At 41.7% G+C, this 26,214-nt stretch overlaps 1 protein-coding gene across 8 annotated transcripts in view; it reads left to right on the top strand.

Annotated features, from left to right (window-relative positions):
- The window catches only part of NR2C1 (nuclear receptor subfamily 2 group C member 1), a 104,580-nt gene extending 79,012 nt beyond the window's left edge, over positions 1–25,568 (top strand). For 6 of the 8 annotated variants that reach the window (XM_067559794.1, XM_067559797.1, XM_067559798.1 and 3 more), the window contains 6 exons: positions 1,106–1,271; positions 2,959–3,080; positions 8,638–8,777; positions 13,049–13,186; positions 24,282–24,387; positions 24,998–25,568. In XM_067559794.1, the coding sequence (XP_067415895.1) occupies positions 1,106–1,271; positions 2,959–3,080; positions 8,638–8,777; positions 13,049–13,186; positions 24,282–24,387; positions 24,998–25,172 (847 nt within the window). In that variant the 3' untranslated portion in view covers positions 25,173–25,568. Of the gene's footprint in view, positions 1–1,105; positions 1,272–2,958; positions 3,081–8,637; positions 8,778–13,048; positions 13,187–23,254; positions 24,261–24,281; positions 24,388–24,997 lie in introns of those variants that run through there. The other 2 variants (XM_067559796.1, XM_067559799.1) reach the window with 2 other exon arrangements.
- The last annotated feature ends 646 nt before the right edge of the window (positions 25,569–26,214 follow it).

The following is a 26,214-nucleotide window of genomic DNA, read 5'->3' on the forward strand; positions in this document are numbered from 1 at the left end:
GGGCACCCAGCTCTGAAGGCAGTGCCGCCGCCACCAGCACAGAACTAAGGGTTGCATGGTATGGCATTGTGCTGCTGCTGACAGCAGTGCAGCCTTGAGGGCTAGGTGCCCGGCTGGCCACCACTCTCTGCTCTGCCTTCAGAGCTGGGTGGCGGTACATGTTCTCGTGGGTAGGGGGGGGCGTCTAAACTACTACAGTCACAAAGAAGGGGGTGCGATCAAATAAGTTTGAGAACCACTGCCTTAGGGAGCAGAGCTTGTAAAACTTGGCTTATTGTTGCAGAGGGAGTTATGGTGTAGAAGGGGAAAGGATTTCCTTGGAGACAAACATTTAATGTATGAGTTTTGAAGTCTTATTTCCTTTTCTAAAGAAGGGAATATGGGTGCAGACATTTCACCATTCTGCCACCTGCCCAGGGTGCTTGAAAGGGGCTACACAGCCCAAACTGAAGTGGACAGGAGGGTTGAGGCAGATCCGAGAGCCCTGGGGATTGCTTTGGCTGGCTCTCCCTGACACCATCTCTGGCAGCAGTAGCGTTATTTAGACCCTCCATATAGACACCTGTTTTGGTAGGGCTCTGTCTCTGCCTTGTCTCTCCTGTTTGTGGCAGCTGCTCCCTCTCCTGCTAAGTATTTTGGGCAAAGAGATGGAAGCTGATTCTTGTCTTGCTGTGTGCTAGTTTCAAGGAGCCCTGAATAGGCTCTCATGGTGGCAGCCACTGGGCTGCCATTCCTGGTCCTTTCACTGCCCCCAATGCTGCCAGGAGGGAGCCCTGGGGTCTGCTCCTTAGATGTTCTAGCAGAAGGCAAAGCTTATTTCTGCCTTGGGAACTTGTGTCCACAACCTTCTCCCTCTTCTCCTTCTCTACCCCCCAATATTTGTTTTTAAAATAATGCTTGTAGCAGACAAAGTAAGGGGTGAGGGTAGAGCAGTGCTTTAGTGATTTTCATATTATAAGACTGGGGAACAAAACGTAATGCATTTGGAAGTACAAGCTTATACAAATGTCTAGACTGAACCCTACACTAAGCCAAGATTTTACGTTTTCCTTGCTTTTGCTGTGTGATTTGACTGAACTCATTCGATACCAATGTCTTCTCATAGGGCATTTGATACTCTTGCGAAAGCGTTAAACCCAGAAGAGAGTCCAGCATGTCAAAACTCTGCAGAGAGTATTGAAGCCAATGCACATCTGATTGGTGGAGAAACAAGCATGAATTTCGTTGAAATAGAGGGGCCTCTTCTCAGCGATGCACATGTAGCTTTCCGGGTATTTTATGTTTTTAATATTTTTAACTTATAACCATTATAACTAATTCTGTAGTAGTTTTAAAAGTCCAAGAATTTGGTATGTATTTGTTCGTTTGTTTGAATTTCTTAAGGAATAACCATGTATATTGAAATACTAACATTCATGTTTTGAGGAATGCTCTGCTTTTGTTCAATGGTTAGCTACGTCTTGTTCGGGAACATTAACATCCCTCCTGAGTGTTTTTGCAGCACAATTTATTATATAAACAGCACTATTTGCTGCAATCATCTCTTTAGCTTATTTTCCTCAAAATCAGTTTGTAAACCCTGTAAATGGATCTACAGCACCATGTAGTTACAGAAAAACAGAGATTCATAAATATTACAGTGACATATTAACTCTTGTAACTCAAGTAACTCTTGACATATGAGCCAAGCATGCAGGACTTAGAACTGAGGCTCTGGACTCCATTTGTGACAGGACTTCTCCTTTGCTTGCCTATCTCACTGCTTCAGGACATTAATTGACTTTAACTGTTGTGGGTTTCTGCCTTTTTTCCACAACCTTTTTGGGGAGAGGAACCAAATACTTCCTATTTTTATTTCCACTTTAGAATTTCTATAGAATTTCCTTCATCTTTTTCCTCTTCAGCTCATAGCTACCACTTGAGCAAATCAAAAGACTTTGAATATATGAACATTTAAACACAGAGCATTGCATTAGATTTTATGTCCTCCCCCACCAGTGCACTCTTTGGTCACCCTTGGAAATACAAATCTAATGCTTATACTAGAACACAATTTCTACATTTTAAAAGTTATTTTAGTCAAAACTATTTTTAATTGTATTCATTTTATATATAGCCAAATATTAATCTCCGGGGGTTCGGGGGTTGGAGCTACTGCATTATAATTAAATATCCATTTTGGGTCATATCTTACTGCCCTTATGCAATAAATCTGTTGACTTCAAGGGAACTACATGTGTGAGTCACTTGGGAGGCTTGGTCATTTATGTTTAATGTGAGCATCTTTTTTACATGAGCAGTGCTAGGACATCAGGCAATTTATACATGCTGAATATCAGATATAGCATATTAACATATTAGAACAGTATATTTATTTTTAAAGTAGTAATTTTAAAAACTACAAATCAAATAATTTTTATAACTATTTTGCCCCCTAAAACTAATAATTTTGGAAATTCCACTAATTTTTCAGGCCATTTATTCTATTCCTCTGGGGCAAACTATGGAAAGGATATGATACCTCCCAGTTTGTATTGTTTTATATCTATAGCTATTAATGGGAGCCATTTTATCAAAATAATCCTACTTATGGTGTTTCTTCTAAAGTATCAGTCTTCTCAAAAATATCTCAAAAGATTGCAATGTAATTTACTTGGGATGTTCATACCTAAATTTTCCAGATATATGATCACTTATATAAAGTATGAAATTCAAGTAAATTTGCCGTTTTTTCACTGCTCTGTAATTATATACAAGATTTAACAGTTGTGGCTAATATTGAACAAAGGCAGTCATGCAGTTTATTTCAAGGTGGTATGTATCTCATCCATATTATTTTAAAAATACATTACTTTCCTTTTTTTTGCAAGATATTCTACCAAACTAAGACTGTTTTTTCTAGTTAAAAATTTTAACAAGAAGTAATATAACTAATTTTACAACTCCTCTTTGCACTAGCTCACCATGCCTTCTCCTATGCCAGAATACCTGAATGTTCATTACATCTGTGAATCAGCCTCCAGACTGCTCTTTTTGTCCATGCATTGGGCACGCTCCATTCCTTCTTTCCAAGCACTAGGGTGAGTGTTAAAAAATGTTTGGATATAATCAATGGACTAAATATACCATTTGTTCTGGAATATATTATGTCAACGGAACATTGGAAAACATAATCCCAACTATACATACAAAATGATAGGGTCTAAATTAGCTGTTACCACTCAAAAAAGAGAACTTGGAATTATCGTGGATAGGTCTCTGAAAAATCCACTCAATGTTCAACAGCAGTCAACAAAACTAACAGGAACTAATATTAGGAAAGTGGATAGGTAACATGACAGAAGATATCATGCCACTGTATAAATCTATGGTATGCTTACACCTGGGATACTACATGCAATTCCAGTTTTCCTATCTCAAAAAAGATATACTGAATTGGAAAAAGTACAGAGAACGGCAACAAAAATTATTAGTAGTATGGAACAGCTTCCATATGAGGAAAGATTAAAAGATTGGGACTGCTCATCTTAGAAAGGAGATGACTGAGGGGAGCTATGATAGAGGTATATAAAATCATAGATGGTGTGGAGAAAGTGAATAAGAAATTTTATTTACCCTTCACATAACAGAAGAACCAGGGCTCACTCAATGAAATTAATAGGCAGCAGGTTTAAAACAAACAAAATTAAGTCCTTCTTCACACAATGCACAGTCAGCCTGTGGAATTCGTTGCTGAGGATGTTGTAAAGGCCAAAAATATAATTGGGTTCAAAAAAGAATTAGATAAGTTCATGGAGGATAGGTCCATCAGTGGCTATTAGCCAAGATAGTCAGAGATGCAACCCCATGCTCTGGGTGTTCATAAACCTTTGACTGCAAGAAGCTGGGACTGGATGACAGTGGATTGATCACTGGATAAATTGTCCCATTCTGTTCATTCTGAAGCATCTGGTACCAGCCACTGTCAGGAGAAGGGATACTGGGCTAGATAGACCATTGGTCTGACCCAGTATGGCCATTCTTATGTTCTTGAATTAGGTTTGGATTATTGTAAACTTGCACATTTGAAAAATCACTTTTATATTGCTGTTTAAAAAAATCCCTGACAATACAACTAAACAATTTAAATGCATTTGTTAGAACTGTTGAGTAGTTTGCATTAGAAACATTAAGCGTAAAGTGAAGATCATTGCATTGCATTAGAAAATGAAAACCCATGTTTGGTTGTTGCCAGAGAGCTGAACTTGTATATGCATATAATTATTTCTTGAATAAATCATCTTTTAATATCTCATGATTTCCAGTGGCACTTTGAGTTGTAAGTGGTGAGATTGCACTCAGCCTGCAATTGCAGCTGGGATGCTGACGAGAATCACCAAAGAAAGGTAGAGAGAGACGCTGTGTGTCTGGGGCATCAGATATTGTTCTTCTGTTGCATCTCAATTAGTGGTAGGCATTGTACCATTATTAACCTATTCTGGAAGATAGTGAGAAGTATTAGCAAGTTTTACCAAACATTGAGAGGTAGGGGGGGTTTATTGCTGATCATGGGAATTACCAGAAATAAATTGCCTCTCTCAGCTAAAAGCAGTTTTTATCATTCTCTTTATATTTTCTTATGAGCTTGCACTTCGTCCAGCAAAATCCATTAACTCTTTTAAAATTTTTAGCTGGTATAATGTAGATCTGTATCACAAGAGGAAATGCATTTCATTCCAAGATAAAGGGAAACATCTTGTGTGCATTCTGTAACTTTCCAGTTAGATGTCATTTTATGAGAAAAAAGTAATTTCAGAATATACTCCTTAAAAAAAATCAAATGGTTAAAAATACTGTAGCAACTGTGATAAAAATGTAGAAAAATGCAAGTTAACCTTCATCCAGACATAAGTCATATTGGTCTCTGCTCACATCTAAAATGCCTTGGATAAATTCTTTGTGATTATCTTATGTGATGTCTCAGTTTCCCCTTTGTCACTGAATCAGATACTGAAACAGCTGATGAGAGCTGATCAAGGCTTTAAGTGGTATTGTGAGTAGATTCACATATCTGTTGGAGCACAAAGAGGAAAACACAGACTGTTCCTCTCTGCAGTCAAAATTATTTGCAAATCTATGGTATTGGAGCATTGTTTATGAAAATGGTGAGCTGCCCGTTTTCCAGCCTGCTTGTCTAAGGCTTGATTTCGAACCAGGCCTGTTTGCTTACTTAATTGAAGTACAGTTGATTATACACAGAGTATAATCGTAAGGAAAAATATTGTCTCATGTAACTGAAATCTTCCCCTGTGAAAGGTAGGGGAGGGGAGTAAAAATAATTCCTCCAGAAAATGAAGTGCCATAAAATGAAAAAATACAAAGAATAAAGAAGTGGAATAAGATATCTTAAATACAACACTGAAGTTTATTTAAATAGCTTACTTTATCCAGTAGGATTCCAAAGCACTTTACAAATTAATAAAGTAGTAAATAGCATATGTTCCTTTACAGAAGGTTTTAGAATAAAAACAATGAAGATAAACTATTGAGAGAAATCCAAAGCACAGAAGACTTTTCTGTTTCAAAGATTGAATCTTTGCAAAGGAAGTGACAAAAAGCTTATGAAAATCCTACCACATTCATCAAGGTATTAGGAGAATAATCCTTTCTTTGAAGAGTTTGGCTGCTTTGCTGAGGAAAGGGAATATATTTAGAAAAGACAGAAGAGCTTATTTATTAATATTTATTTTGCAGTAACACCATCATCAAGATTGGGGGCCTGTAAAGCTATAGGCACTGCTCAAGTACATACTAAGATATAATTTTTGCCGTGACAACTTAAATCTTGATAGATTTTTTTTAATGGTGGCTGCCAGAGGTTTGTTTAACATTTTTAACATATTGTTCACATTTTTGTTCAGCATGTTTTCTACTGTATTTGTTAACTATTTTAGGAGGGGGAATTGTGTCTTAATTGACACCTTATTTTATTTTCTATTTTTGTATGTTTAAGCAACAACTGTTACAGTACAAATTCCTGACTAATGATTGGTTGGGAGGAGCTGATGGCCCAAACCACAGCCAACAGTTATTTGTCAGGGAATACAGAACTGTATCTAGCTTATTTTCCTGCTCAGAACAGCACAGTCTTGAACAGAAAGCCTGGTCACTGCTTTTTCTTCCTTCTCTCTGTTTCATCTCCCCCCAGGGCTCAGTGATTCCCCCCAAATTCCATAATGACCCTCCAGTAATAAGAGTTTTAAGGAAGTTGGTTTGGGCTCTTTACCCCCAGCAAGCTGGGTTTGTTGGTTTTGTGTATTCATTTGGTTAATGATGTAATAATAGGAGTCTGAGTTCACTCCTGTGCCAGGAGCTGTTTGGTGCCGAAGACACTGGTGGTAGGATTTTCAAGTAGCCAGCTACAGCTCCCCCAGCTCTTTGGGTCTACCTGTTCTGCCTCACTAGGACAGCCTAAAAGCTGCTTGTAACCTATGCTACGTGGCTATAATCCCTAATGTACACCAACTGAGAAATGGCAGAGTGCATCATGTTACAGTAATGCCCCACCACACATCCTGTGCCAGGGCTGCAGGGGAGTGCAACAGTTGTAGGAATGGACTGCTTCAGCTCTATGCCCACTGGAGAGAGACAGCCTGCAGCACAAAGGGAACTGGGTCAAACCAAAGAATCTAGCCTGGTAAGGCTTAATACAGCATTGGACTGTTCTAGAAAGCTTTCTACATTAATCACTCATTCAGTTTATAAATAGCATTACAATCAATAATAAATGCTGCTTCTTGGAGAATTCCATTAACCTTCGTACAAAGATTCAGTTGTCTGTTGTATCTTCTCAAATGAAGTCTTAGCTTTAGAACACTTCTCTCCTTAGATAGATTTTTTACCTCCCATAATTTGTATTTATTAGCCAAAATTTTCAAATAGAGGTGCCTGAAGTAAGACATCTCAATAAAGTAAACTCCTTTACACAGGTGCTGAGTTCTTGTTGACAGTAAGTTTAGGTGCTCAACACTATTGAAAATCAGGATATTTCAGAGGTTACTGAATATGGATTTGTCTCATTTTAGGCATCCAAATTTGAAAATATTGGCCATTACTTTAGACATCTATTTTAGAGTTTAACACCCCAAAATTAATTTCTATATATATAGTACCCCAAAATCCAAATTTCAAAACTGGAACTGAACTTGAGAAGGGTGTGGAGGATGCCAATGAGAAGGCCAGTGACTCAATGTTCAGTGTTGACTTTCAGCTCAATTTATTAAAAAAAAAAAAAAAAAATCCAACAACATGCCAGCTTTCAGATTTAAAAAAAAAAAAAAAGACCTTCAACTTGCATTCAGCATCTTCAACACTGGTGCCATATAAACTTCTGACACTGCATGTAAATATTATTTAAAAACTAGTGTAAACCCTGAGCAAATTAAAGTGATAGAGCATGCATTGAAAATGCAACTAATCATGTCTATCAGCTTGCTTGTGCTAGAGATGTGTAGAGAGACAAGGTGGGTGAGGTAATATATTTTATTGGACCAACTTCTGTAGTGAGAGAGTAAAGTTTCGAGCTTACACAGAGCTCTTCTTCAAGTCTGGGATACATGCTCAGTGTGTCATAGCTAAATACAAGGTGGAACAGATTGTTTAGCAGAGGTAGTTAACACATATGTCAAGGTGAAGTGGCCAATTAACAGCCCTCCAGTTATGTGGGGAGGAGGGAGAAAAGAGGGGGAGACAGTTGGGAGGAGCTATTAGTGGTTTATAGCTAGTTGTAATAAGCCATAAATCCAGTGTCTTTATTCAATCCATGATTTTAGTGTCTAGCGAATTTAAGCTCCCAGGCTCATCTTTTGAAAGTGTTGTGCAGGTTTCTTTTGAGAATGAGGACTGATTGGTCAGATAGAGTGATCGTTTTATGAAAAGTGTTTACCTGCAGGTGATACTTTGTTTTTGTCTTTTATCGTTTTCCTGTGTGAGTTCATTCAAGAGCACCTGGTTTCACCCACATAATTGTTATTGGGGCATTTCGTGCATCACATGTTGTGAAAGGCATGTATATGACCGAGGGATCTTGAAAGGTGTGCTATGGGGGTGTTGCTCATTGTAGCAATGGAGATATGTCTGCAGGTTTTGCATCTATTTTGGCAGGGTCTGGTGCCACTTTAAGTTGGTGTATCCAGGTCTGTGGGGAGCTTCACTGCTGCTTCTGAGCTTGGAGAGGTTGGGGGTTATTTGAAGGCTACAAGAGGGGTTTTCAGGACTATGGGTGTAGTTGTTTGATATCCCCTATGGGTTCTGACATGGAAAGGTAGATGACAACTAGGGGTGTGCAATTGGAGGGTACTTTAATTCAATTAAGCAGGTTCTCTCAGTGTATTCAGGTGGTCCATTCTGTGCTGCGGTCTATTAATTTTTAGTTCTTTAAAATCAAACCAACTTCTACACAAATGCCACTTTTAACATCAAACTGAGAATTTTAATTGTAACATGCAAATAAAAATATTTTTGACCTGGGTCTTGATTTGTTGGGAGTGGTAGCAATGGCTAATTGTTACTATTTGTACGGTGCTCTGCAGATGTGAAGCACTCTATAATTGCAACTAAACAATTTAATTAACTGAAATTTTTTGTTCCTTTAAATAGGCAAGAGAACAGCATATCATTAGTAAAAGCCTGCTGGAATGAACTTTTTACACTTGGTCTTGCACAGTGTTCACAAGTGATGAATGTGGCAACGATATTAACTGCATTTGTTAATCACCTGCATGGTAGCCTACAGCAAGGTAAGATGCATCCTGTCATTTTTCAAGGCATGGGTGGGGAGTTAAATAATAGCATGAGCTAAATGTTTGCTTAATTTCTGTACTGCACAGAAGTTTACTAGATGTCTGTGAATTGTTAATGGGAATTTATTATGTACACAGTTGAATGGCCACTGTTGAAATAATATTATAAGGTCCATCAAAAATGTGGAAAATTTTAGAAAACGTAGAGGTCAGTCACATTTAATGAAAAAAAAAACTCTATTAAAATACATCCCCTTCCTTTTCATTCTCCCTTCCCCTCTCAAAATTTTATATACAAATAATTGTTCTAATTAAAAATGGAAGGTTCAGTGAGACGTGCTGAGCAACTACAAGGAAAACATGTGTAATGACAATTGACTTACATCCTGCATTCAGTCATCAGTCTCTATAAAATTGTCTTACTGTTTTGTGTGGTATAAAGCAATCTTTGAGTTTCAGTAGAATTGAGATTTCACAAACTTAGTGGGCAGTATGTACTCAGCTAGCTTATATGATTTGAGAAGTGAAAGAGTAATAAGTCGCAAGCTTTTAAGTGGGGATAGTTAATCATTGGAACAACTTACGAAGGGTTGTGGTTGATTCTCCATCACTGGAAATTTTTAAATCAAGATTGAATGTTTTTCTAAAAGATTACATGCTCATTCAAGCACAGCTACTGTTGACTTAAAACAGGAATTAATACATGGAAATCCTATGGTTTGTGTTATTCAGGAGGTCAGACTAGACAATCACAATGGTCCCTTCTGATCTTAAAATCTATTATTGCCCAAGTTCCATTATGACAAATCATGGAAAATATGTTCCTAAATCTAGAAACAGATTATAGTGTAAGAACTTTTAGCGTATCAACTGGGCTCTTATTTTGATTCTCCATGTTCATGGAGACTTAAGTATTTTTTCTTTAGTTGCTTCTTTTCAGTCCTAACTAGTTTCTGAAAACTGAACACCCCTGTCCCACCCTACCTCTCCCCCTGAGGCCCCACTTTTTCCCCTGAGGCTCTGTCCTCTGTTTACTCCTTCCCCACCCCACTCACTCCCTCTTCCCCCAGCACTCACATGCTGACTGCAGTGCAGAGCCAAGCTGGGAGAAGCTGATGCAGAGCCTGCCTGCCTGCTCAGTCAGGGCACGGTGGGGGTCGGTCCCTGAAGCAAGGGGCCAGAGCTGGGGAATTTGGGGCATGGCAAGGGTTGGTCCCCAGAGTAAGAGGCACAGAAGGGGTTGGTCCCCGGAGCAACAGGTTGGAGCAGTTGGGGCACGGTAGGGGTCAGTCCTTGCAGCAAGGGGCTGGGTTAGGGAGGGGTTGGTCCCTGGAGAGAAGGGCTGGGGCAATTGGGGCATGGCAGGGGTTGGTCCCTGGAGCAACGAGTTGGGGCACGATGGGGGTCGGTCCTTAGAGCAAGGGGCTAGGGCCAGGGCAATTGGGGCATGGTGGGGGTGGGTCCCCAGAGCAAGGGGCCAGGGCAATTGGGGAGACAGGATCCACCTCCTCCTTCCCCCGGGTGGCGGTGGGAGCGTTGGTACTTACCTCTTGCAGTCTGGTCCAGAAGCCAGCCACTGTTCCACTGAGGTGCTAAGCAGAGAGCAGCTCCTCCAAGCAGCTGGAGTAGCACCTGCTGCTCTTCCCACCCCCCAGAGACAGATGCCAATTGCTGCAAGTAACTGGACTTTTAGTATCTAGTCAACATAGCTGATGGGATGCTGCCATGTTCCCTTTTCAACCAGGCACCTCACTACCCTAGTCCTAACTTTAAAATGTACTTGAATTTGACTGAAATGTGTTAAGGGAAAGGTAACAATTCTTTTTCTCCTTCATGAATTGGTATAACATACTCATGATCCAAGGAGCTATGCTAGTCAGGGCTCTATTTATAGCTGCCCCATAACTGTGCCCAAGAATTTGTTTTAATTTAACGCTACCTCCTCCCTCCAAAAAAAACAAGTAAGTTTCTAAACCTTTTGTGTATGGAAAAATATCCTTCTGAATGTGGACTGGATGCAAACTGATTCAGTGATAGCTGCCTGAGGATGCAGATGGCAATAGATAAAAGCTCAAAAATAGATGTGAACCGCCTTCCTTCATTCAGGGTAGTTACACTACAGCCGGACAATATAAATGTCAATGGAGAAAATCCAGAGAAGAGCACCAAAAATGATTAAAGGTGTAGAAAACATGATCTGTGAGGAAAGTTTTTTTAAAAAGTGGGTTTGTTTACTCTGGAGATCAGAAGACTGAGGGGGGAGATAATTGTTTTTGAGTACCTAAAAGGTCGGCATAAAGAGGAAGGTGATAAATTGTTCTCCTTATCCACTGAGGACAGGACAAGAAACTGCAGCAAGGGAGATGTAGGTTAGATATTAGGAAAACTTCCTAAGTGTAAGGGTCATTAAGCACTGAACAAATTATCTAGGAAGGTTTGTGAAATCTCCCTCATTGGATGTTTTAAGACCGGGTTAGACCAGTGGTTCTCAACCTATTTACCATTTTGGGCCACATATGCCGCTCACAATGTGTTATATAGGCCGCATCCAATACTACCTGTATGGCCTTGAAGATGTCACATGGGCCACAGTTGTGTGCTGATTGGGCTGGGCCACAGGTTGAAGACCACTGGGTTAGACAAACACCTGTTAGGGATTGTCTAGCCCAGTGGTTCTCAACCAGGGATACATACATAGAGGTCTTCCAGGGGGTATGCCAGCTCAACTAGAGTAGTGTTTCTCAACCTGGGGGGTTGTGAACCCCAGGGTAGGGCGGTGTCGAAGGACAGGTTTATGGGGGTTGCATGTGCAGGGCCAGTGTTAGGGGTTGGCAATCAAGGCAATTGCCTGGGTCCCCACACCACAGGGGGCCCTGCAAAGCTAAGTTGCATGTTTCAGCCCCAGGCAGCAGGGCTCGGGCTTGAGCCCCAGGTGGCAGGGTCAGTCAGGCTTCAGACTCCTGAAAATCTGGAATGGTTGAGAACCACTGGTCTAGACAAAACCTAGTCCTGCCTCAGGGCAGGGGATTGGACTAGAAGACCTGTTGAGGTCCCTTCCAGTCTTACATTTCTATGATTTTATTCTATGATTCTGTAATAATTTTTTAACTGCTGATACTTTTAGTGGAAATATCCAGCTAATTTTCATTTTGGGGCACATTCGCACATTCGATTTTTCTGTATGTCTAAAAAATAAATAGATTTGCTTTTATGTTTTACAGTTATAATCGTTAAGTTGAGGCTCAAGTTACTTTAATTGTTCTAGCATGGGCCAGGCTCTTGTGGTATTAAACTCAGGCTTGGTCTACACTTACCTCGGCGATTTGGTGCAAGTTGACAGGAGTTACGCAAAGTACGCAAAGAACTTGCGTAACTCCTGTCGACTTCTGTGCTTCTCTTCTGCGTGCCGTCTTCACTGCACTGCGCTGACAGGAACCGCATTCCCATCGATGCAGCGCTACACCACTTGAGGTGGTTTTAGTACGTTGACTTCTGGATCAACTGAGCGGCTCTTCACTGACCGCTCAGTCGATCCAGATAAGTCGATCTGACGGCGGTGACTTTGCCGCCATCAGTGTAGACATAGCCTCATAGACCACTCCAGAGAATTCCCTATATGTCTCGTAATAGTGACAGATCTCATACCCCTAAATGGGGCCAGATTCTTTATCCAGATCTTGAATGTTTTGTAAGTCTTCACCTAGCAGCTTGGTTTGGTTTCCTAAAAATTGATTCATCTCACTTCTAAGGAAAGGAAAATAATCATGCTACTATCCAAAAAGCCTTTCCCAATGCAGTCATATATTTTAAAATGATAGTTTAGGAATACAGCTAAGACAGGCATGGGATGGATCCTTTTATAGACTCTGATTCTAGAACATTCAGATCCTAATATGGAAGGAGTGCACTTTAATAGATTTGATACAGCTAACGCTTCTGTGATGAGTGAGCATGGCACGTCACTCTTATGGAGTACATCTGCAGGGACGTAATGCTTTTGGGGAATCCCATTTATGGTAAGTCATCTTCCCCCTTCTAGTGATTAATATTTCAGGTTCTAGTTGACCTCTGATCATTATACTCTTTAGCAGGATTATCAGACTAATCATGAAGTATAAAAAAATATATATTAATTGGTGTGTAGTTTTTTCCTTCAGAAGAAGAATATTGATTCATAGATGGCTTATATTATCAGCTGTATTAATCATTAAAAATCAGGAGTCCATTTATCCAAAATACCCATTTTGCAATTTTTTGTACTAATCTAGATAAGCTGTCTACAGATAGAGGAAAGCTAGTGATGGAACATATCTTCAAACTGCAAGAGTTCTGTAACAGTATGGTTAAGCTTTGCCTAGATGGGTATGAGTATGCTTATCTGAAAGCAATCGTCCTCTTCAGTCCTGGTATGTAATTATTTTTAACTTAAAATTTTGTTCTTTTCTGTGACAATTGAGATCTGAGTATTTACGGTATATGTAAAATTTGCCTTTTCTAAAATCCAAGCTTTCAGTTAAGGTGTGAGGGGAGAGTGATTTTGTATGTAAATTCATGCATTACTGACATTTTGGTTGTATAGCTGCAACAAATCTGTGAACCTGTTTTTATTTTAATTAGATGCTAATTTCAAATATAAAAGTCATCCCTCTCAGTCTACCAAAGGTTCCGTCTACACTGAGAATTTTAGGCAATTCTCCCACAGTTGCTGTAACAGCAGTGCAGCTCAACAGTTGCTAGCAATGGTAGATGTGCTAAGGTAGACTGACTACCAGTGGTTTTTACGGTCATGTTCTCTAATTCTGCTCCTGAGAATCAGTTGGAGCGGGGAGAGATTGGGAAGAGGGAAGACTTAGGAGCCAGTTAGGTAGTTGGGGGATGACATTAGATAAGTAGAGGAGGGGGCGGGCAGGCAGCACTAGGAGACTGTGACAAAAAGCCTTTGGAGGGGGGGAGGGGAAGGGGAGACTGAGACAGGATTGGGGGATGCAGAGATCAGATGAAGAGTGGGGGGCAGGGGATGAGAAAGTGGCATGTATTAAAAGAATGCTAAGGTTGCAAAGTCCAGCATTCAGAAGTTAGAAAATGCCTGTGCAACCTTGATTCAGCTGCTTTGTGCATATGCATTATGATACAATCTTTAATTATAGGTAAGGATAAGGTTTTTGTCATGGAGACCATGGATTCTGTGACTTCCAGAGACCTCCATGAAATTATCATTTTCAGCTTCTGGGGGCTCTGAGGACCGGAGCTCTCAGCCACCAAAGACGGCAAGGGTACCGGATTTTGGGGGAAGAGAGGGAGAAAGGGAGACAGCAGCTCTCAGCCATGGTGGGGATCCCCAGCTTCGAGCCATCGCGGCTACAGGGGCCCTGCTGCTGTCTGCCAGAGCAAGCAGCGTGGATCCCCGGCAGCGTGGGCAGCAGACACTCCACAGCTCCAGGCCATGGCGCTGGGACCCCCCAACTTTAAGCTGCCAGCAGCGGCAGAGACCCAGCGGCTCTGAGCTGTGGGCAGTGGGAGGGCCTCAGAGCCGGTGGGTCTCTCAGCTGCCATAGGTGCTCCCAGCCGCAGCTCCCAGCCACCACGGGTGGAGCCCCAAGCCAATGCAGGTGGTGGGCCCTGCAGCTCCATGCCCCGGGCAGCAGGGGGACATCAGAGCCCTGGGGTCTCTGCTGCCCGCTGTGGCTCAGACCTCCAGGGTCCCACCGCTGCCCATGGCAACTGATGCCAGAGAGTCCCGGAGCTCTCAACTGCCCTGGGTGCTCCCAGCCGCAGTTCCCAGCCACGGCGGGGGGACTTCGCAGCCCCAAGCCACTGCAGGGGGGACCCTGGAGCGGGCAGCAGGCCTCTCAGCTGCTCTGCCTGTCCCCATCCCTCCTCTCCAGTTCCCAGCCGCTGTGGTCCCGCCCCCAAGCCCCAGTAACTCCCGGCTGCTGCCCTGTTATTTTTAGTGAAAGTCAGAGACAGGTCACGGGCAATACACCAAAATTCACGGAAGCCTGTGACCTGTCTGTGACTTTTACTAAAAATAACGGTGACAAAACCTTAACCTTTATTATAGGATCACATATTATTTTTCCACAGGACCCATGCCCCATTCAGTGCACAAGGTGGACCTTCTCTGGCAATGATTTAGTGTTGGGTAGAAAAGGAGGCTGTCGTCTGTAAGACTCCTGCCTCATTTGTTGCAGAAGTTGGAAGGGATATAGTGAATGAGGCAGGGAATATCAGGAAAAGAAAGGATGGATAAGGAAATTGAATGCTGTCTTAGAGAATTGGACAGGGATTCTATCCTTGCCTCTGCCAGAGTTCCAGTGTGATGGTAAACAGGTCACTTAAACCAAACTTTTCACAGTTTGTTACTAGTTGTGTCTTCCTTATTTTCTGGATGCCCAAAATGAGACTATAGGGCCTGATTTGCAGAAGTATTGATCAATCTCTGCTGCCACAGAAGTCAATGGAAGGTGTTCTTTGAATGTATAAGCTGCTATATAATGCTTTGAAAAATCAGGTCCTAGATATGTCAGATTGGGCATTCAAAATTAATGGATACTTCTGACCTTAATCCCTCTGCTCCTCAGTTCCCCAGGTGAAAAATGGAGGGAGAACACTATTCCCTCATCTCTCAGGAAGGTTGTGAAATTAAATTAATTTAGTGTTTGTGAAATACTCAGATAATGTAGTGATTAGCAACATAGAAAGCCTCATGAAGAAATAAATAATTCTGTATTCAGAGCCAGGGTTTGAACAGTGTGCAGTATATAAAGGGGGAAGAGGAAGCAGCACACATTGAACAATGAGGATGAAATAAAATATTGAATAGCTGCTCATTCATTGAGCATGGTCTGTCATGTTCACTGTTTGAAGCAGAGGTCCTGTGAAAAGTGTGATGATGATGTAATTAAAGACAGTATCATATAGCATACTTGCAAGGGGTCCAAGTTAACCTTAATTCTGGCTTTTCCTGACTTTTGAGCACTTGACTTTGCAACCTTAATGTTCTATTATTGTAGTTTTTTGTGTGTAATTTGATTTACTCCAAGATGCCATCTCTTGACCCCAGGATTTTCATCCATCATTTACAGATCCAAAGATTTATAATCAAAAAGAAAAAAACAAAAATTGTTATAGGGAGACATGATCTGCCAAATATTTTTCTGTGTTTAGAATAGTTTTTCACTCTGTGATATTTATTGAGCAAGTCTGCAGTGTTTTTATTTTTCTCATAAAAGTTCTAAAATCAACAACAAGTATGTCCTCCTCATTGCTCTGCCTTTTCTGAAGATGATATCCAACAGAAGTGAATTTTAAAAAGTCATTAATTCCCCTTGGATACCACTCTGTTAGTAGTAGTATCATTTTAGCATCTATGCTAATAGCATCATAATCTGTATCCTATATTTGCATACTTGTAAGTCTTTAGGAATACAAGGCAGCTGCTGTGTAGCTTTTACTATGTGTGCTGTATCTATGAATATAGACAATAAAGACAACAGTAGAATTACAGTGGTTATATCTGTGTTATATAACACTTCACTATAGATTATTTAAACACCAGGAATTTGTTATACTTAACCATTGATCACTCAGACTGGAAAACATTCTATTTTCCTGTTTAGGTTTTTCCATTGTCTTCAGCCTATCACACCCAACACTATATATGCACAGGAACAGGAACTGGAACACTGAGTTCGGGGAACAGAACAGAGATGCCGTTTCAGATTAGAGGTTGGGGGGCAACTTTAACTGTGATTCCAGAGGCTACTTTTTTTGTTACCAATTCTTTAATACAATTGAAACAATGGTAGAAAAATCTAGATTACTTTCTATCATTTAGGCAACTTGCTTTTTGCAGTTCACCAAGCTTGGAATAGATAATATAACTTTTGGAAGCGTTCTACTATGGCAAGGTCCTGTGAGTTTATACTGCACCTGCCTGGGGCTATTGGGGGTGTTACAATACTACAAATAATAGACTAGAAACTGACTTTAAGCAGGCATTAAACTGACACTTTCAAGTTACTTTCACAGTATTGCCAATCTCAAATGTTCAAAACTCATGAGTCAGGCTCACCAAAAATCATACGATTGGCTTTAAATCATGAGATTATGTAAAAAATAATAGATTTGGTGTTCTTTTTATTTGCCTTCTGCGTTTTGAGCCATTAGAGCACACTGGGGTCACATTTTGAAGCTTTCTCCACAGCCATAAGAATGAAGGCTGAAATCATCACATATCCACCTGACTCCAGGAGCTAGGGCTTTAAGGAAGATATAATTATCATGAGACTCATGACATCATGAGAGTTGGCAACACTGCCTTCACTTCTGTTCAAAGGCTAGTTACTTTCCAGAAGACTCTTAAACACAATACTACAGTGACTGAGTTGCAGTTATCACAGGAGACTATTTAAAACCGAACACCAAGAAAATTCCATATTTTAAAGTTGAGAAAAAAATTGAGTCTTCTGAAGTATATCAGGGCCACTGCAGGCAGGAAAGGAAAATAAATAGGCACAGGAGCTCTGGGCAGCTGTTGCTCTTGAAAAGAAGTTGGCTAGTCAAATCTTCCAGTCTTTAATCAGGTAAAACTTCTATTGCCGTCAGCGTCTCCACTTCTAGATATCTCACATCTCCCTCTTTTCTAAATGTAATCTTGGCTCAGAGGGCTTCTTCTGAGTCCCTTGTGTTCACTCTTCAACACCCTTAATCCCCCATCCCTTATTCCCCCAGGGATTCCTGTGTACAGGCTCATCTAAGGACTTCCAGATCCTTAATCTAACCACCCTTTCTTATCTTAATCAGCCTGCCTCTGTTTGTAAACAAAAATACCAAGACCTTCTCTACACTAAAAAAATAAGTTGACATATGTTATGTCAGCTTACAGCCACAGCTATAATTATAGGGGTAGCTAATTTCCACACTGCTCTCCTTGGGTCGGTGGAGTGTGTTCTCACCAGGAGCTCTTCCACCGACCTAAGGGGCAGCGTGGGGAGCTGAGAGCACCGTCTCTGAGATCCCTGCTGGGATCCCACAGGCTCCCGGGCTCCCTGTAGGCTGCCCCCATAGTCCTCAATCCCAGCCGGGAGCCAGGGGCAGATGGTGGGGACCTCTCCCCTCCCCAGTCCCAGTCGGGGGCAGCCAAGCGAGGACTTCTCCCCTCTCCCTGCTGGGGGCACGGGGCTTCTCAGTTCCCCACTCTTAGCTGGAATGGGCAGTCAAGTCAATTTCATGGCTCAACCGTGTAATTGACAAGGCTGCCCCAGTGGGGAGCTAGTGGAGAAGCTCCCAGCCTTCTGGCCCCAGCTCCCAGCTGAGAGTGGAGACCAGCAGCCCTGGCTTCTGACCCTTCTCCAAGGTGGGACCAGGTCAAGAAGCCCAGGCTGCTGCAAGCCGGGGCGGCTGGGTTTCCAGTCCCAGCTAGGAGCAAGACAGGAAGCCAGGGCTGCTAGTCTCAGAGAAGACAGGGAGCTTCTCCACCTGCTCCCCGCTGAGCCGTGAAATTGACATGGCTGCCCCTTCCAGCCTGAGCTGAAACCAGCACCCCGGCTTGTAGCAGCTCGGGCTTCTCGCCCCCACCCTCAGCCGGGACCAGGAACCAGCCACCCTGGTTTTCTTGTCAATTTAATTGACGAGTGTGACAACCCCACCACTGATGTAAGGGTACATAGTGTCTACTTTGACAATGCATTGCCCTAACTATGCTGACAAAAGCCCTACACCTCTCATCAAGGTGGTTTTATTTTGTCAAAAAAAAAAAAACCAGGGCATTTTTGTCAGCAGGGGGTGATTGCAGTGTGTGCACCAGCACTGTTTTGTTGAAAAAAGCTGACTTTTTTCAATAAAACACCCTAGCGTAGACCAGGCCTCACTCCCTGCCCCAGGGGAACAAGTTGGGAGTAGCCCCTCTCCTCTGCAGAACTCACATTACACACTCAGGTTGCCTCCTGGGGCTAGGATGTGCACAGCAATCAGACTTCCTGTACAAAACTCGTGGGGGGAATCCTCCCCCCTAAATGGCACCCCTGGAGCAGGAACCACAAACAAACGGGAACAAGGAACAGGAAGTAATAAGAAGGAAGTTTCTCCCCTCCTCCCCCCACCATACACACTAGTCATCACACTATGCCTCTACATTCTTCATGACATTATCTACACCAGGGGTGGGCAAAGGCACGGGCCATATCCAGCAAGTTTAACATTTCAGTCCAGCCCACCATGACTCCTGGCAATCGGCTGTTCCTAGGGGGGTTGTGGGCTCCTGCCAGGTCCTGGCACGCAGCTGGGAGGCATGCTGCAGCTGCTCACCTCCTGCCCAGTAGCCGCTCTCAGCTCCGCCCTGCCGCTCCCAGCACAAACCAGTGGGACTCCTCCCGCCTGATCCCTGCTCCCAGCCGCACAGAAATGTGCAGCCCGTGACGACTTACCAAAATTGGTGGAGTGTGCCCCTCTGTAAAAATTATTATTCACAGGCACAAGTAATGTAGACACTTAAGCCTTCCTTCGTGCTAATGTCTACCATAAAATCCCAGGCTGATGAAGCACATTCCCCCAGCTAGACATGAATTCTTCAGATGGAGCCAAAGAAGGCACATCTTGTGGCACTGGTCATTCTAAAAAGTTGTACTCTGAGAGAAAGCGGTGCTATGGTAAGGATCCCACAATGAATCTGCCCCAGGTTATTATATGGAGGAGCCATCATTGGATCCATGGTTCCTGCCTTTTCCAAGATTGTGCTGTAGATTTCCTGGAACTGAGAAAATCAGGCACTTCCCAGTCTGCTGCAGCTCCACCTCAAAGATAACTTGATTTGGGGCTTTTGGTCCTGTGGTTCTCTTCCTTCTTAAGTGGCCTCTGTGATGAGATGATGGAAGACCAACATTGTCTTCTTCCCCTAAAGGAAGCTTTCTCCTGCAAAGAAAGTGAAGGCCTCTGCAGAAGTCCCTGGGACTCCTCTACTTTAAATTTTCAAGAGCAGTAGTAGTGCCTGATTTGAAATCAGATGCATTCTCTCTGAGGAGCAGGAACTGGTGACGCAGTCTTAAGAAGTCCTCTTCTGTAAGTTATGCCAAGGCCTTTCAGAATTTGGTGGGTAGAATGGCTATGATATTGGTATTCCACTGGCAGTTTTGTTTAGCAAGCCACATACATTTTTTAAAAATCTTGGAGAACAAAGAGTAAAAAACAGTTCTCCTTGTCAATGAGCTGGTTAAAGAGGTCTGGAATCACTCTTCCTTTGCTGCTTCTGTCTCAAGGAAGCCAGATTCCTTATACCAGGTTCCCAGCATAAGTGTCAGTTATTTTTCCAGTATTTTATGGGCCAGTTGTGAATTCTGCTGTAAATGACAAACCTAGATCTGGGACAGTGTCATCAAAATGTGGGCACAGAGAGACCAAATTGCTAGAGTTATAAGCTAAGATAAGATGTTTTGTTCTGGTCCAAAGCTGTTACTTGGACCCAGTATGTTCCCCAAACCAAGGAATTTCTAGACTTACACCAGAAAAGCTAGGAGCTGTCCAAAAATTATCTGGAGACTTCCCATGATATCATGGATGCTACAGCCAGATCTTTGGCTATGGTTGTCATGTCGAAGAGAGATTTCAGGCTCAGAAGTGTAGTACCAGCAAACACAGAGACAATCTGCGAAGCCCTTTTGTCTTCAGTAGAAAGAAAAGGTGTCCTTTTCTGCCTCAGTAGTTCCATTTACTGGTGGTGCTACATGTAGGCAGCTAGTTGAGGATGTGCCAGGGCCTTTAATGAGCTTTGGGGTACCCAAGTCCTCATCCTTCTTCCTCTTCTACCCCAGACTTTTAGGATTCTTTGTTCCAATATTTTCAGACATAAGAGGACATTTCTTCAGGCAGTTGAGTCCTAAAGATAATGGCATTTAAAGGAGTACTCCTTGCAGTTCATAGCATGACAAAACTTTACCTACCTTCTGATTTATTTTTGAGATCTCTCATGAAAAACTAGTGGGAGAAAAGGACATGTTGGAAATGGAAGTCACCCTGGAAGAAAGGTACCAGAAAGAAGTCCCAAAAGTAAAGGCATACCCCTATTCTGAGCCTCCTTATATTGAACAGATACCTAAGAAAAGTTAAAAAAAAAAAAAAAAAAAGTGGGGGAGCATAATCCTTGCTCTCAAATGTCAGAGCTGATTTGTATCCTTGATCTTTAATATGCTTGCTTCTACATTCAGATAAGAAACACAAGAAGTACCTTAGTTTCATGAGCAGTGCAGCAGCCACAACTAATACAAAGTATTGCCCCTGTATTCACCTGTTGCTTGATGGTATTGCAACTAATCTGATTCATCAAAGTCTTCCTGTGGGCACAATTGGCTCATAAGAGCCTAATCTTACAAGGGGGTAGTTTATTCCTTGTGGGACGCTTGCTTCTCTATCCAAAAATTATCCATTCACCCTCCCTGTGTTGATATATCTTGCTCCAACACAGCAACAAGGTGATGCAAACACGCCTCAAAGCCCTTTACTTGACGGCATGACTGCTAGGTTTTAGGACAAGATGTTTTGTCTTATCTGAAGAGTCGTGGGAGTTTAGAAAACATTTCACTAGGAAGTGGAACGCTGTCAAGTGGAACAGGTTTTAAAAGTTTGCTCAAATGTCAAAGGCTTGACCTAGCTTCCTGTCTGTTTCCAGTTGCTTTCTCCTGTCTCCTGTGTTGTCAGAAATATCCCTGGAAGTCTTTTCTAACTGGAAAGGAATGTTCATCCAGTCAAGTTCTGAACTAGCTGATGGTTCTGTGCCTTCAATGCCTCAAGACTAACTGACCTAGTGGGGGATAGCAGCTCCAGTGGCAGTGTATTACAGTATGCCCTTATCTAAAATCTGTACGGCTGCTACACAGAGTTCAATTCACACTTTCACAAATGGCTGTTCTTTCCACATGGTATCAAGAATACATGTTAGGAGCAGCAGGGCAATGCTTCAGTCATTGTTGACATAGCAGAGTTCCTCAGCCTACCATTTTAGGGAGTTCATTCCTAGCTGATCTGCAGTTGGGTTCTGAAAGCAATGTCATGAAGGAGAAGCACTGCCTTTACACAGTCACACTTGACCTTGCCTTCTGCTCTTTACTTTGGAACCATGCTTTATATACGTTTCTGGAGTTAAGAAATTAAGGGATCATCAGACAGGACAGGATTTATACCATTGAACTGTAAAATATTGGGTTTGAGGGAATGGTAGCACCTTGCAACCCAATCCAAACCTGATGGCACCTGACTACAAGTGTCAGGTTCAGGCTGGGTATAGAAACAACCCGATGTTCCCTGGGTTGGGTCAGGTCGTCTCTAATCACCTCTTCCTGCCTGTGGGGGGTCGGTGCGGCAGTGGCTGTGTGGCCTATTTGTGTTGGCCGCCGCCGCCACCTTTCAGTCCACAATGCTTACAGCAGAGTGAGGCTACAATGGCTCACAGGAACAGGGCATACAGCGGCCACTGCACTGACTTCATAGGCAGGAGGTAGCCGCAGACAAAATCACAGGCACAAGGCTTGGGGAGTGGGAAGCCTCCAGCACACCAAGCCCATAGGACAAGGCATCAACACTGACACAGATTTGGGGGAACTGGCCACCCTTCAGATGTGCGGGGCTGGACCAAAACGGGAAGCAGATAATGGGCTGGAGGAAGTTGGTTTGCAGGTAGGGGAGCAGAGTTGGGGGGTACCTAGCCCCGGCTGTTCCTCAAAAGAAACAAAGTAAAGAAAATGGAGTCTGGGATGGCAGTAACCCAACCCAAACCCAGTGGGACCCTATTACAAGTGTCAGATTCAGGTCAGGTATGAAAACAACCCAACTTGCTCAGGCTCCAGTCAGGTTCATATTGGCTGTGGTCTAGTTGAGTTCAGGTCAGGCTTTAAAATTAGGCCCATGCAGAACTCTGTTGTGTGTACCACCTAACTGCCATGCTGTGGGCAGGTAACTAAGCCCACAAATCCAATCATGGGTTTATGCAGGCAATACATTCAGAGCACAAGAATTGCTGTTGGTAAGTTATCTCTCTTTCTGATGTGGTGTGGCAGTTTGTTTATTATTCCATTTCTGAAGAATAAAATCCACATAATCTGTCATGATCTATTCACAGTAAGAAACATCCATGAAACAAGGTGGATTAAAAATTATAGACAAGGGATAACATTTTCAGAAATGTCTAAGTCTTGTTTTCAAAGCCAATTTGAAAGCCAATGAACCTAAGTGCCTATGTCATTTTTGAAAATAGGACTTAGGCGTTTTTTAAAATGTTACTCTGGATTGTTGGAAAAGAATTATCTGCTTCAAATCATCATCCAAGACTAGGGAATTCAAATGTTGCATAGCCTTTATTCAGCTTTTTCAAATAATCTCAGCTGTAAACCATTTTGCTGTAGACTCCATGTAATGTTTAAGCACACAACTTTCCAATGAACTGTCAACACATCAAAATAATGCTGCTATATTCTGTTGCAATGCAGAAACTGGATCAGAAGTGAATGAGATTATATGAATAGTTTTACACATGGCAAGAACTGCATTTGCTTGGACTACTAGAGCTGTTTGATATATTCATCTGAGCAATTTAAATAAAATAGATCGTCATTGTTGATACTGGACGCTTAGTGATCAGTGTGAATACCAGTGAGACACGGTACGCCTGATTTGCAGATCAATAAAGTTTAATGTACAAGATTTTTTATAGATATACTAGTTGAATACAAAGCCTAAAATTAACTACAATATATCACTAAGTCTGGAGAGCTAAGCAGTTACTCAGAAGGCCGTATACAGGAACGGCTTTTTTCAGGGGCCCCGCCAGGGAGTCAGTGGCTCTGGTCTGACCAGCAGCACCTCCTGTGGAGTCAGATGTTGATGGTAACTTCTTATACCTTTCCATAAACAGCTTTCACCTAATTACCTGTCTACTCATTATCATATGTGCTAATTACCTACATTGGATTTTTACGATTGACTACATTCCATTCTCACCATAATTGGGGTCGTCAAAAAAAATCTGGTGATAGGAGGGGCGGTGTAAAAATATGCCCCTTGGCAATGAAAAAGTGTACCCCCAGATGTTCAAGGATAACTTGTTGTTCCCATCACCATTATCTATGTGCAGCTGCAAGCATACATGTTGTGTATTTTGTCTTATGTGCCATGGTGTGCAGAAACTGAGACATCTGCAAGGTTACTCAGTAGTCCTATTCATCTCTGCCAACCAAAAGATGTCATGCTACAGAGGTCAGAATAGCCAAACAACCAACTAAAGCTACGGTAGGCCTGTAGGACAGTGGTCAGGCAACTCAAATTGCACTGGGCCTCCAACAGTCATCTAAGAAAAGAATCGAAATATGGGGAGGAACCCAGCATATAAAAAGTTGTCAGACAACCAGAAGTTACTATAGCTGCAAAAGAATTAATAGGATGTTTGCCTCAGATGGGCTTTATTGTTTTTTGTGCATCTTATCCAGAACAGGTATAACAATATAGATTGTGTTTCAGATCACCCAGGTCTAGAAAATGTGATACAAATTGAGAAGTTTCAAGAAAAGGCTTACATGGAGTTCCAAGATTATGTAACAAAAGCATATCCAGATGATACATACAGGTATGTAAATTATAATCATCACATGCTTGATTTTTTTCTTCAGAGCTTCATTTATCTTGATTTGAGAAGTATTTCATTTTAAGAAGTGTGAGAATCAGTTAAGTAATAAGTGTTGACAAACCTTAGTCCGTCCCTCTCTTAGTCACTGTATGTATATGACTTTATTTTTACTTCCAATCATTTTAAAAATAACTTAGTGCATTTTACATTTAAAATTTAAACTTTATGCAGATTATTTAAATTTTTTAAATTGTACGTACCTGACTCTTTGAAGACGGGTCTTCCATTTGTTTTCTTTTGCCTGCTGCAGGCCTTAGCAAGTTGTGCAACCCACATATATTGAAACGGCTATTAAGATCTTTGTTTGCGCTGCTGTCAAAGATGTGACTGGCTATAAATTTAAATACTGGATTAATTTAAAACTTGATCTGTCTTCCATGCATACAAAAGCTTAATACTAGACCTCCTCAGAACTGGGCTTTTATTGAACCAGACCAAAAGTGTAGCCCTTTATATGTTTGTTTTTTTTACTGATAACTGGATAACATCAAAAGAAAGCCTCACTTTGCCTATTAAACTGTAATTCTGTTTTACCAAACCTGTTTTTCAGGCTATCTAGGCTTCTTCTTCGATTGCCTGCCCTCAGACTGATGAGTGCTACCATCACAGAAGAGTTGTTCTTTGCAGGACTGATTGGAAATGTTCAGATTGACAGCATCATCCCATATATTCTAAGAATGGAGACAGCAGACTACAACTCTCAAATTATTGGTCATTCTGTATAAAGGTGGAAAACAAGGATTCTATGCCATGGCAGTCATGGTGATGTAAATGCATACTCTGTCTCCAAGAGATGGCAAAAAGCCTTCCCCAGCAACTTTAAAAATTTAAAGAAGACCTAAAATTCCTCCTTTCCTGTACATTTGGGAAGTGCTGAGAAGGTGTCTTGAGGGATCCAGGATGACTTTCTTTTTTCGTCTGGTTTTCAAGGACTTGTAAATTATTTGGCATTTAATGAAAATCAAGAATTATCCACCCTATTTTTGTAGGTAGATGAACCTGGAATACTGTTTATGAATTCCAAAACAAATAGGAAAATCCAGCCTGGTGAAGAAGAGTGTTGACTGAACTAAGGTGTCACAACCTAATTTTAGAAAAAATAAATTAACCTTCCTCTCTGAGTTGTGTTTTCAGTGTTTTGCTATAGTTCATTCTCACTGATTGAAAGGAACATGATGGTCAAATCCTAAAAGGGCAAAAATATTTCAGTTGAAATGAGACCTTTGTAATCAAATTCAATTTTCTTTCAGCTACTTTGAAAAGAGATGAAGTTCTTGTTTAATGAAGCAGTTGGTACCATGAAAAGGGCAGGGAAATCATAGAAAGCATACAGATTTGTTTATGTTCTGTTAATGCCTCAATGCAGCTGATCATAGTGTACCTCCATTATTGGCAATCAGATTGATGATATTCTGGATGTCAAGGGGTTGATATGTTCTAGTGTTGTATGTTGGTAGATACCAGTTATTTGTTTTATACAGTGGGAAACTGACTAAACTATTTTCCAAGACAGTTTATTATTGTATCGGATTTCAGTTGTATTTTTCTAACTAAATAAGTTTTTAGTAATGACTGAGCCTAGAGTTCAGGTTGTTCTGTGCCTGGTAGGCCATCATTCTTCTATTTATTATGACCTGAGGCTGAGGTCCTGTAATGCAGATTTTTCTGTCCTCTCCACCACATTCTCTCCCTCTCCCAGGGTTTGAATAAATCATTTTCACTTCTTGTTATATAAATTCATGCTTCTGATCAGGAGCTGGGGGGAGC

The sequence above is a fragment of the Emydura macquarii genome, unplaced genomic scaffold, assembly GCF_026122565.2.
Source record: "Emydura macquarii macquarii isolate MOO-44397 ecotype Brisbane River unplaced genomic scaffold, CSIRO-AGI_Emac_v2 contig_2205, whole genome shotgun sequence".
NCBI classification, from domain to species: domain Eukaryota; kingdom Metazoa; phylum Chordata; order Testudines; family Chelidae; genus Emydura; species Emydura macquarii.